A 13,552-nucleotide genomic window follows, 5' to 3' on the forward strand; every position below is an offset into this window, starting at 1 on the left:
TTAAATAGTAAACTATCTGACACTAGTGGGGATGACTGGTACGCTAATACTATTGCCATTGGGCATTTGTTTAGTTTTGCTACAAATTTAATATCTAGAAGGGAACCCTTCAAGCACAGTAACAGTGCTCCAAGCCCCAGCAATGTAAATAAGGAGAAGCAAGGACTGTAGAAAAAAAAAAGCAGGAGTAATGCATGTAGAAAAATGATTTAATGGGCTGCATGATGGGAGACCTTGGTTTGATTCCCAAGGCTTCTCTTTCTCAGGCCTGCCAGGGCTGAGGAAGCCACAGAGGCAAAGTTCATAGCCCCTGGGGATAGGGAGTTTCTGCAGTCATACAGCAGCAGCATCTAATATTCCAGATTCGGGTTCCAGAACAGGGGTCCCCAAACTCGATCCTCGAGGGCCAAAACCCAGTCAGGTTTTCAGGATTTTCACCATGAGTATACATGAGACCTATTTGCATGAGCTGCTTCCACTGCAGATAGACCTCATACATATTCATGGTAGAAATCCTGAAAACCTGACTGGGTTGTGGCTCTTGAGGGTCACATTTGTGAACTCTGTTCCAGAAGAAGATGCAGTCTGAGAGAGTTCGGATGGTCTTATGGCATTGGGGGTGGGGCTGAAATCTGATGGGGATACACATTAGGAAAAAACCTTGGGTAGCTGTGAATGAAAGCTCATACAGGCCGATACAGTAAAGTTCGTGGGAGAGCGGGCGAGCGCCCAGGCCAGTGTCTTGTGCGCGCGATTCAGTAAACTAAAATATTTAAATTAGGGCCCGCAGTAAAAAGAGGCGCTAGGGACAGTAGCGCGTCCCTAGCGCCTCTTTTTTGGACAGGAGTGGCGGCTGTCAGCAGGTTTGACAGCCGACGCTCAATTTTGCCGGCATCGGTTCTCGAGCCCGCTGACAGCCACGGGTTCGGAAACCGGACGCCGGCAAAATTGAGCATCCGGTTTTCAACCCGCGAGCTGCGGGCTGATTTAAAATTTTTTTTTTTAACTTTTGGGACCTCCGACTTAATATCGCCATGATATTAAGTCGGAGGATGCACAGAAAAGCAGTTTTTACTGCTTCTGCCGGCACTTTCCCGGTGCCGGCAGAAATTAGTGCCTAACTTTGGGTAGGCGCTAATTTATGAAAGTAAAATGTGCGGCTTGGCTGCACCTTTTACTTTCTGTATTGTGCGAGAATGACTAATAGGGCCATCAACAAGCATTTGCATGTTGTGGGCGCTATTAGTCTCGGGAGGGTTGGATGCGCATTTTCGACGCGCTATTACCCCTTACTGAATAAGGGGTAAACCTAGCGCATCCAAAACGCGCATCCAAATGCAGGTTAACAGTGCGCTCCACTGGAACGCACTGTACTGTATCAGCCTGATAGTGCTGAAGGCCAGGGTGTTCAACTTTGGTCCGTGAGGACTGTAAATCAAGCTGCTTTTCAGGATATCCCAAATGAGCATGCATGAGAGAAATATGCATACCACAGAGGTGGTATGAATGTATGTGACCTATGAAGACCGGAGATGGACACCCCTGCTGTCAACTGTTAGAAGCTGGTTTTGTAGGAGCAGGAAGCACAAAAAAAGCAGATGGAAACTGCTGAGCCAAAAAACAGAAACATGATTTCAAAAGTATAAACTCAGCACATCATTATCAGGATTCATTGACTGTCTCTTATCTATCAAAGCTGACACTAGGAATGCTATAATTTGAGGCAAATAGAAGTTTGTATAAATAAATAAACATCAGAAATCACAATGCCTCCCAACCTTCAGGAAGAGACTTAAGACTTGGCTCTTTAAACAAGCTTTCCCGGACTCCAACTAATGTCCCTCAATTTCAAGTTCTATAACTCAACCAGCTCAATTAACTGTTCGTTGTAAATATTTCTAATGCTTTCAACCTTTTCTTTTTTCCTTCCTCTCCCAGTTTAAGCATCCCTGTTTTTTGTAACTGCTCTCTTCCGCACTACAGTTCCTGTTTGTATTTTCTTTTTATGCACCACTGTTTTAATGTAAACCAGCATGATGTGATTTTATCATGAATGCCGGTATATAAAAACCTTAAATAAATAAATAAATAAGAGCAGAAATATATTTGACCTAATACTTTACATTTTCTTTTGTGTGAATCAGGCATATACAGTGGGATTATTGTCTGCAAGATCACTGGCTTTCACAGTCATCAGTCTGTCCATTGCTATACCCAATCTAATAATTTCCTTCAGCCGGAGTGATCATGAAAATCGGAAGGGTGATTGTCAAAGGCAAAACAGTGCTTTACCCACGGAAATAGTCTTTTAACAAAACTGTTTGCTCAATACGTGGCGAAGCTTCCGTGTGCACGGCCTCTATTCATTTACGGTAGGTTGACCTGGACTGAGTGGAAACATTACCAACGGTGGTGTCGGGGAGGGGTTTGTACTTACCTGCATATTTTTGCATTTTCAAAAGGTATGAATGTAAAATTCTCCCCCCCCCCAAAAAAAATAAAAATTCTGCACGCATAACAGGTGTAACTGCATGAGGGATAATTTTCAAAATGAACTCACCAGCTCACAGGTTTGCTTTGAAAACTGGTGAAACATAGGCTTGCTTTTGATGTAAAATTTATGAAAGCTTGTTAAAAAAGCTACCCCCTTGGTAACCAAAATCAAGCCTGCCTAAATCTGATGACTGTAACAGGGCTAGTGTGAAAGCCTATGCACACCTGAGCTGCAAATCCCCTCTGCCCAGCCCACAAAACTTTCATTGGTTTTGGATTGGATAGGTATCGTTTGAAACTAAAACTCATACAGACAAGAGCCAAACAGCAGCTAAAGAGAAGTGCAAAAAAAGGATGGAAAGCGTGACACTGGCTTCCTGATATGTGGGCAAAGTCAAGCAGCTTTTTTTGTAGACAAGCCTTTCAAAAAACCATTTCATGACACTATGTGAAAAGTAATTTTTATTGTTTTTTTTTAAGGAACGGAGCTGAAAAGTCACTCACCTCATACTGATCCCCAGGACAGAGACGAGCAAATCCTGCCAGACCTGTGAGTAAATGCAAGCAGTAGTGATCAATGCTCGAGTGACAGGATCAGATATATTACTGCGTAACAGCTATATGTAATCGTCAATTACTAAGTAATATCTGAGAGCAATTTCAGTATGAGAGGTTTTTTTTTATAAGCTTCATCTTATGGCTTTAAAAATACAAATAAACAGGCACAAACAAAACATTTAGTTCTGGAGTGAAACTGTGTGTTGGAGCAACTATGGTAAGTCACAAGTAGAACAGATTGCATTGCAATGGAAACGCAAAACTCTATTCAATCATTATTAGGAATTAGAGATGTGAATCGGAACCAGAATCGGTTCGGATTTCAGTTCCGATTCACATCTCTATTAGGAATGTTCACAGTAAAAAATTGCATTTACTTTTTTTATATCATTTTGTTTGGGTGTTTTTCATTTTTTTAAGTTGTATTTATTTTTTCTTTTTGATTTTGATTTCCTTAAACCAAAAAGAAGATTCAAAGGGTCTCCTGCAACCCCCTGTCCTACCCCCCCCACCTCCCCTTGAGGCAGCCATTACCCCCAAAAAAGTATTTTCTAAAATAAACTCTCTAGTCGCAGACCCTGCCCTCTACCCCCAGCCTTTCCCTTTATTAAAAAAAATATCTCCTTGGGAGCCGGTGCCCCCGTGGCCAATCCTTGTTTGCCCTCCTGACCCCCAAAGACTGACTCACCAAATTCTCCCTGGTGGTTTAGTGGGGGCCCAGGAGTAACTCCTCCACTCCTGGATCAAGTGGCCGCCATTTGCTTCTATCATGTGACAGAGGCAACCGGTGCCATTGGGTGGCCCCTGTCACACGATGGGGTAAAAGCCCCCCACTAGACCACCAGGGAGAATTTGGTGAGTCTGGAGGGAGGGGGTGGGTCAGAAAGGTGGGTTAGGGTGGGCCATTGGGGTGTGGCTCTTGGGAGGGGGTATTTGTTTATCAAAGGGGAAGGGCTTGGGGGTGGGAGCAGGGTCAGTGACTGGGGATTTATTTTAAAATATATATATATATATTTTTTTTTTTTTTGAAACAGCCACCTCTACGGGTAGTGGGGGGGGGGGGGGGGAGGGGTTGGAACAGAGGGTCTCTGGAGACCTTCAGCTTGCACTGTTTTGGATACCTGTGCACACTATTTGCAATTAGTGCGCACAAAAAAAACAATAGAAAAACACAAAATTTTGAGGTTTTTTTCTACTGTTTTGTTTCAGAAATGAAATGGTATTTTCAATTATATTGTCACTGATATTATCTATGTAGGTTCAAACAAATGCACATCCGTAATCATTGTGTGTGTTTTTTCATGGTCATGTGGGCTTACTTCATCATGATGCAGGTTTATTTAATGATTACCTAAATATACGAGCTTTATCCAATTATTGATTGAAGGCCATTGTGTCCAAATGCCTCATTTAATTATATTCAGTACATAAACAGGCAGAAGTACAGTCAGTGAGTATATAGCTGATTTTGTCTCTCTCTTAGGCAGATGATAAATACTCCATGCTTGCATGAGAATAACAGTCTTTAATCCTGAGCTCATCTAATAAAACATAGCAAATCTTTTGAAAGATAGGTTGAAAGATGGTAGGGTGAAGACAGAAAATATTTTCAGGGCCATAGAAAAGGTGGGTAAAGTATCACTATTTTTTTTTTTTAATATGCTGTCACCCAGGGTCAACTTTTGATATTGCACAGTTTAGATTTTCTGCAAGTTTTAAGTTCACTGCCCTGATTGGTTATTGCTTGAATGTTTCTGAACTTCCTATTGGGTCTGTTTCTGTTTGCTCCTATTGGTCCCTTCAACCAAGGAACTTCTGGGACAGTTTATTTTCTGCAGAGACTTTCAAATGGAAGAAGGCTCTTGGCAGGCAGCTTGTTCTCATCCTCTTTTGGGCTCTAAGGAGTATCATCGTTTCAACTCTTATTACTCTTATGAATGCAGTGCTATAAAAATGTTAAGAAAAAGTAAGAAGAAATAACCCACTGCTATGGTCAGCTGTTAGAGAAATCTATTACAGCTTCTTATCAACCTATTCGGCTACTCTTGGCACCTTCTCATTAATTGTGTTGAACTGTTCTTCATTCAAATAAATGCTTTTGGTAACCAAGACCTGAGTTTATCTGATATCTGTAGCTGGGGTAGAAGTTTGACTATCTAGGGGTTCAAATTAGACATCAAATGCCGAAGGCAGTACAATTGCTGAACAATGTACCAGCACCTGAGGCATACAAATATCAATAGCACAAAGAAATTCTCTGGATGGGCTCTGCTTAAGGCACAATGGACCAAATTTAAGGACTGACCCCCCAAAAATTAAAAAACAATTCTAAAATTCTTCAAGTGTTAGAAGGGTTTCTTTCCACTGAGCCAAATTTAGGGCTTGTGCAAATCATTAAAACAGAATATGATAGCCAGTATGGACTGCAAGGCCCATCTAGTCTGCACATTTCTGATGCTGTCCTGCAGAGTTTACCCAATTTCAGGCTTCACCCTCACATCCAAGGATTCTCTGGGTTATCCCAGGCTTTCTTGAATTCCCTTATTGTTTTGGCCTTTCCCAGCTCCACTCTTCTGGGAAGAACTACTTCATTATGTTGCTTCTAAGTTTATGAATATAGTGAATAACCTAGTATTCAACCCTCATATATCAAATATCTAATGATAGCTGGTATGAAGGTTGAGTACATAGGTTATTTAGTATGTTCTTAGCTGCTAAGTCTATCCCATTTTAACCTCATACCATGACATCTTGTTTTAAAATTTCCTTTCCACTGGGAAAATGTACTTCTTGTATTTATGACTTTGAGATATTTAAATGTCTCTATATTATCCCATTTTGCCTTACTCTCTTAGTCTCATTTTTTAAGGCTTACAGTGCGGACTCTTGACCATTTTGGTAGCCCTTATCTGGACTGCTTGTGTCTGTCTATATATCCTTTTAGATAAAAGGCCTCAAAAAATAGACACAATCCTCCAGATGAGGTCCCTCCAATGACCTGCACAGAGGCATGATTGCCTACTTTTCTCTACTGGTAGTACCTCTCCCTGTGCACCCTAACATACCTCCAGCTCTTGACAATATACTGCATGTTTGTTGGCTTGTGATGGTCAGATGTGATCACATTGAGATCTCTCTCCAGACTGGTGCACAACAGTTCCTCAATACTCACCCCACATTCTCACCATCACCATGTACCGAGCTCTTCGATTTCTACACCCAAATGCATGACTCGATACCTTCTATGGATTCAATTTAGTAGTCAAATTTTTTAAATCACCTCATTTTTTTTTTTTTTACTCTTTCTGAAGTATCCCCTTGTTGTAGATATATTTAACATCTGCAAAAAGACAAAGCTACCCTGCCAGCTCCTTTGCAATATTAAATATAAGAATAATGAATAGAGCTAGACCCAAAACTGATCACTGAGGTATTCCATTGATAATTCGCCTTTGTTTGATTTAAACTCCACTTGCTACTACTCTCTGTTGCTTATCAGTTTCTAACCCAGTTTTTCACTTTAGGACCCACACTCAGCTGCTCAACTTATTTATGAGCTTCCTGTGTAGAAAAATGCCAGAAACCTTACTGAAATCCAAGTATACCACATCCAGCATGCATCCATAATTCAATTCTTTGGTCACTCAGCCATTCTAGGCACAGTTCTCACCAAAGACCACACAGACCATGATGCCTTTTAGAACCTGGCATACATGCATTCTGAGTCTGGTCACAGATGTCATCATTGTGCAACAGCTGGAACTCTCCACCCCTAGGAACTGTGAATACTCTTTCTGCAGCTTCCCAGTTTTGGCCAGCCCAAAAGATAAGGGTCTTGCAGCTTCTTAGAATGATATAGACATCTAATATAGTCCTAGACCAGGGGTCGGGAACCCATGGCTCGCGAGCCAGATATGGCTCTTTTGAGGGCTGCATCTGGCTCGCAGACAGTCGCCACACTTTCCCGCTGACCCAGCTGCTCCCCGGTCCTCCTCCGCCCGGGCTTAAAATGCTGTCAGCCTGGGCGGAACACGGCAGGACAGCTGGAGTCAGCGGCACCGGCGTGCTCTCTTCGCCCCCCCCCCCTCGCGGCCCGGAAGAGGAAGTGAAGAGTATCGGGTGCCTGCGCGGCAAGAAGAGGCCACGCTAGTGCGCTCGGCATCGGCCCGAAGAAAAGAAGACTGCAGTGCGGCTCGGAGGAAAATGAAGAGGTTCAGCCGCGGCCGATGGGACTCCGCCTCCGCGAGGGCTGAAAATGAAGAGGTTAGCGTTGGGAGGAGGCTGCTGCTGCCGCGAGTTCCCGGGGTGGGGGAGAGAGAGAGTGAATGAGCGAGCAAGCATGTGTGTTTGCTCGCTCATTCACTCTCTCTCTCCCCCACCCCGGGAACTCGCGGCAGCAGCAGCAGCCTCCTCCCAACGCTAACCTCTTCATTTTCAGCCCTCGCGGAGGCGGAGTCCCATCGGCCGCGGCTGAACCTCTTCATTTTCCTGCGAGCCGCGCTGCAGTCTTCTTTTCTTCGGGCCGATGCCGAGCGCACTAGCGTGGCCTCTTCTTGCCGCGCAGGCACCCGATACTCTCCACTTCCTCTTCCGGGCCGCGAGGGGGGGGGGCGTGTGTGTGTGTGTTTGTGTGAGAGAGTGAGAGATTGCATGTATGTGAATGATTGAGAGCCTGTACATGTGAAAGAGAGTATGTCTGTGATTGAGAGCCTGCCTGTGAGAGAGAGAGAGAGCATGAATGTAAGTTTACCATTGGGAACCTGTATGTGTAAGTTTGTGATTGAAAACCTGTTTGTGTGAAAGAGTATGTGTGTATGATTGAGATCCTTTGTGTGTGAGAGAAATCATGTGTATGTATGATTAAGAGCCTGTGTGTATAAGTAAGAGAGAGATCATGTGTGTCTGTGTGTGATTGAGAGCTGGTTTAGGTGATGGAGCATGTGAGTATGTGATTGAGAGCCTGTGTTTAAATGAGAGAGAGAGACCATGTGTGTCTGTGTGTGATTGAGAGCTGATTTAGGTGAGGGAGCATGTGAGTATGTGATTGAGAGCCTGTGTGTAAATGAGAGAAAGAGAGGACATGTTTGTAAGCATGTGAATGAGTCTGTGTGTGAGAGAAAAAGACAGCATGTATTTATGTGATTGAAAGCCTGTGTGTGTGTGTAAGCGTGAAAAGATAGACAGCATGTGTGTAAATGTGTAATTAAGAGCCTATATAAGTGAGTGAGAAAAAACATGTATATGTGAGTACTGAGAGCATGTGTGTATAGGTGTGTCATTGAGAGCCAGTGTGAGAGAGAGCGCTGGTATGTGACTGAGAGAGGAGAAAGTTCCAAGCAAACCACCCCACCTCCTGCTAATTCAGAACAATCTCAGGACACCTGGATATCAAACGTTCCCAGGTATGCAGAGCAAAAAAATGTTTGTATCATTATTTTTCATTACTGGGTCTTTGTGTCTGCTATTTTGAAATATTTTGTTGGTATCTGGAAATGTTTTATATGTGTTTTTAATTATTGGATATTCCACTCATTAGCTGTTTCGAAATATGTTCTTTTTGTTAGTACAGTTTTACTGCTGATGATTTTATATTTCTTGATTTGTTTTATAAGGATGGGTGATGTTTCTTTTTTCCTTTGTTACACTGCATACAGAGACTCTGGCTTGTTGCAGTTTCCAATTCATTTTTTTCTGTATGCTTCTTGTTATGCGTTTTGGTCTCTTTATTCTATGTTAGGTGAGGGACAGTACGTGATTCAGGTGAGGTTTTCTGCTGGCGTGTAGTTTCTGTGTAGGACTCTATAGCAGCCTGACTTGGTCCGTTTTCCTAATAGGAGATGTATTGGTGTCTTAAGGCCTGGTGTAATATTTTCAGAGACTTATTGTACTTTAAAAGTGTGATCTTACATAAAATGCACACATTTACTTATATTTAGTTTTAAACATATTGTATGGCTCTCATGGAATTACATTTTAAAATATGTGGCGTTTATGGCTCTCTCAGCCAAAAAGGTTCCTGACCCCTGTCCTAGACAGTACAAATGTGTTGTATTTATCTTAAATTAAATCAATCAATTACCAAACAGATGGAAGGTCAGACCTTGGGACTGAATATGAATATCCCAAACAGCAGTGCACACTGAAAGCCACTTAGCTATTGCATCAGTCCTATTTATACAAGTGTTTCCATGTAATAAAGAGTAATCAAGGAGCCTGCATTATTGTCAAAGTTTGCTAAACCTATTCATCATCCCTAGATGGCAGCAACTCTTCACAAGTGCTCTGTACTTTTCAGAAGTGCCTTACTGATACTGACAAACTATTATAGATTTGTCACTTTTTGATACTCAGTTTGGTAACTCTTCCTCTCTAGCTGGGAAACTTCCTTTTTTGGCCAACAATTTTATCATTTTCTATGGTCTCCTCCGTACAAGTTCCTGGAATTTAATGCATTTAACTCTGAGGAGCTGTCAAATGTAACCACATATAGATATTATCTGAAATATACTTCTAGCACAAAAGAGTGTATTATTCAGATAAGAACTAAGCTATAAGACTTCCGGTTATGGGAGCATGCTGAGAGGACACGAGAGGGGGGAGCTCTGTGGGTCCCCCTTTTCATACTACATCCCTCGCGTTCATTTGTTATAGACCCTCAGCGACCTTGTTCCTGAAGTGGAATAAAGATTGGATGGGCATTTTGCTGCTCATAGAACTGAGCTATGAGTGTTAAACTGGCCCGGGGAACGAGAGACAAGCAGTGAGCATTGGAAGCTAAGATGGTGCCAGATTCACCTAAATGTACGCCCGAGAAGGTGATGGCAGGGGTGTCTGAACAATTGATCCATACTCTTTCAAAAAGTGTTTCGGCAGCCTTAGAAGATCGTCTCTCCAGAATCCAATCGACGATTGACGAAATAAAAGAAGGCTTGGAATCACACAGCAGACAATTGACGGTGGTTGAGCAGCACATTTCCAAGTGCGAAGATCATGCGGCTCAAATAGATACGCAGATAGCTGCACTTCAGAAGGAAAATACAGATCTAATCGAAAAAGTTGATGACCAAGAGAACAGAAACAGGCACAATAATTTGCATGTGATTGGGCTGCCAGATAAGTTAACCAATTCAGAGCCTGAAACACTGGGTCTGGACATCACGGTAAGGCCTATTGTATGTGAATGAGCACATCGAGTGGGCCGGATAATAAATGCCCTAGGCCAAATGTCGCTCATATGTTGAATTGGGCAGATAAAACCAAGCTTTTCAGGGCTTACCAGACAAAAAAGACAGTCTATTATGAGGGGACCTGAATTATGATTTTCAATGATTTTTCGGCAAGAGTAGCTGCACAAAGAAAGGAACTCTTGTCTACCTGTAGTGAACTGGACAAGCAGGGGATAAAATCTGCTGTTCTTTATCCTGCTAAGCTCAGAATGTACCATGCGGGCACAATGGTATTTCTCTCTAGGAAAGAGCAGATTCAAAATTATCTATAGAAGCTGCCAAGCAAATCTGAAGTTATGTACCGCATAGCTTCATGTTGGCATCACCGCAGCTTTGAGCTATATGAACACTATTTCACTTTCTCATTATGTTTTATCTTGTTCATGGATGATGGCCGAAATAAAGTAGACCTATATATGATAACTGGGTGACTAAATGCTGCGCTTGGAGTCATCGCTGTTGCCTTTCATTATTTGAAATTATAGTCTTTATACAAAAGTACAACTAGGGTGAGCTGCTAGAAGAGATATTAAAAGACTACTACATGCAAACTATATTTTTGATGATGGCTCTTGGAGAGTAACAGTATGGAACCTTGTTTCACCTCCTACTTTGTGAGACACGAATGGCACTTGGGGCTAGTCACAGTCTTTGAACGCTATGCTTTTCGACATGCTATAATATACTTTGAGCAGAAACATGCAGAGTTTATGACTGTGACGTGAATGTGCTACAACAACACCTCTAGGAAGTACACTGCAGAACATCAACTTTGATTTTTCACTGAGCACTTCTGGGGGTCTATTGCTCTGATGGGGGACACAAACAAACCACTTTTATCTCAGAAGTCCACTATATAAGGGAAGTGAAATTGAGCATGGAAAGATTATACTACCTATCTTGCTTCTCCTGACCCTTGGCTGCGTTAGCTATATGACAGATTAGTTTGCTCTGATGTCACAGTTCTTCAATAGGCTACCATGATTCAAGATGGCTTTTTGTTTCAAAATAACTTGATAATTCACTATTTCACTGTTTGTTCTCCTGACAAAGTTCTATTTTTACTGTTATTTCGCTGATTTATTTTCTTACCTGGGTAGGGTACTGTGAGGATTTGTGATGTATCAGGAAGATTGGTAAGGCCCAGAGGATTTGGGTGTGATGGGAGGACTCACACAGGCCCAACTCATGGCTGAGAGCAAAGGAGGAAATGGGTAAAGCTGAGAGATGGTGGTCTCTAGGAGCAAAGAGAATGTGCTGCAATGAACTAATGGGGCAAGTGTATATGCTGTATGTTTGTGCAAGTATGGGGGGGCAGGGCGGGAGGGGACAGGGAAGATGTGAATGATGGGGTATGGAGATTTAGTCAAGATTGACGTCTGTCTGGCTATTAGGTCAGATTTATATTCTTGGGGACTTGGGACTTGCTGGGTATTAACATATGAGGAACTTTTAATTGGAATGTCTATGTATGGGGTACTTTGAACCTTAGCTGGGGGGTTCGGAGAGTCAGGGTCTGTAACAAACATGTATATTCTTTTTGGGAATGGGGGATGATTTTAAATTGGTTACGCTTAATGTGGATGGGATATATTCTCCTGTAAAGAGAACCAAATTACTTACTGTGTTAAAAAGAGATAAGTCACGGTTGGCTTATCTGCAGGAAACCCACTTGTCTGATGAGGAACATGCTAAACTAAAAAAAGATTGGGTGGACTCATGCTATTATGCTTCCTATTCTCGTCAGCAAAGAGGCATAGCCACTCTTTTCCACAAAGATGTACCATTTGTTTTTAAAAGAGCATAAAAGATAAAGATGGCAGATATCTCTTTGTGTTAGGCACCTATTAGGAGCAAAATATAACGTTGGTAATGTTTATTCTTCCAATGTTTACGCTTCTGAATTTTTCTTCTCCTTGGTCACCATTTTTTCAATACCCTGTTAGTGTGGAAGACTGTAAGCCAGCTAGGACACCCAGATCCCAGGAACATCTAAAGGGAATACATTTGTTGCTATGGGAATTGGGAGTTCTTGATATAAGGAGGACGTTGCATCCGGGAGAGAAGGACTTTACTTTTTTTCCCATCCTTATGAGTCTTACTCAAAATGGACTACATTTTGTTATCAGAGAAATTATTTCCGATGGTGCTTAGCTCCTCTGTTGGGACTGCCATAATATCAGACCATTCCCCAGTGGGTGCTATTCTAAGAATTAAGAAGCAAAGGGCTATGAATATACTTTGATGTATGAATCTGGGTTTGATAAAAGATGCCGAATTTTGTGAGGTGTTAAGACACAAAAGGAAGGAATATTGTCAATTTAATGATTTACTCAGGATAACCCCGGGGCGTGGGAAAAGCAGTCTTGAGGGGGAAAATACTGGCCTATGTGGTTAAAAAAAAAAGAAACAAAGGGATGCTAACATTCTGAGGCTTACTAGTTTATTCAAGAAGCAGAAAAAATTACAAGTCTCGTCCATGTCAGATGATCATAGGAAACACATGGATATCACCAGAAATTCTCTCAATCATTTATTATACCTTAAAGCTAGCTGCTCACTACATTTTTAAAATTTCAGTTCTATAAATTTGGCAACAAGGCAGGCAAGATGATGTCGCACTTAATCTGAGGAACTTGTCATAAAACATACATTACAGGTCTAAGGGATGATATGGGTGCCCCTACAACCAACTCAGGGAAAAGTTTTGAGATCTTTCAGAAGTATTATCAAGAATTATATAGTGCCAGTGAGCACAATCAGAAGGCGAGAAATAAATCTTTCCAGCAGATCCAGTTGCCCATTATTTCTCTGGAACAATTGACATAGTTGAATTTGCCCATCTCAGAAACCAAAAAATTCAGGGCTATCACTCATCTTACAAATGGCAAGACACCAGGAGTAGATGGCTCGGATCAGAATTTTGGCCTGAATCTTCTGATCTGTTTTCCAGTTTGGGAAATAGCCCAATTCTTTAAGCCTAGTTTTTGAACTTTGGGGTAATGATTGAAAAAAACCAACGGCAAAGATCCACATAGCTCTCCAAGATTCTCCGGGTTAAGTAACACACATCCTATCTTCCCATTTGCATAATGACAGACATTTGATCATACCAAGCGCAACAGAAGGAATTACATCAGTGATCCATTCCCTCAAAATACATTGCTGTGCCACCAGAAGAGCTAAAGTGATAAAACAACATTGTTCACTTGTGGAAATGTGGTCTTTACCCCCTCCAGATCTCCCAACAATAAAATTTGCCCATTTAATGGCAG

The 13,552-nt window shown here is 41.9% G+C and overlaps 1 protein-coding gene across 7 annotated transcripts in view; it reads right to left on the reverse strand.

Annotated features, from left to right (window-relative positions):
* The window catches only part of RIPOR2 (RHO family interacting cell polarization regulator 2), a 214,043-nt gene that overhangs the window by 84,248 nt on the left and 116,243 nt on the right, over nucleotides 1-13,552 (reverse strand). For all 7 annotated transcript variants that reach the window (XM_029590784.1, XM_029590787.1, XM_029590785.1 and 4 more), the window contains exon 9: nucleotides 2,998-3,041. In XM_029590784.1, coding sequence (XP_029446644.1) covers nucleotides 2,998-3,041 — 44 coding nt within the window. The remainder of the gene's footprint in view (nucleotides 1-2,997; nucleotides 3,042-13,552) is intronic.

Source organism: Rhinatrema bivittatum, chromosome 2 (genome assembly GCF_901001135.1).
Source record: "Rhinatrema bivittatum chromosome 2, aRhiBiv1.1, whole genome shotgun sequence".
NCBI classification, from domain to species: Eukaryota; Metazoa; Chordata; class Amphibia; order Gymnophiona; family Rhinatrematidae; genus Rhinatrema; species Rhinatrema bivittatum.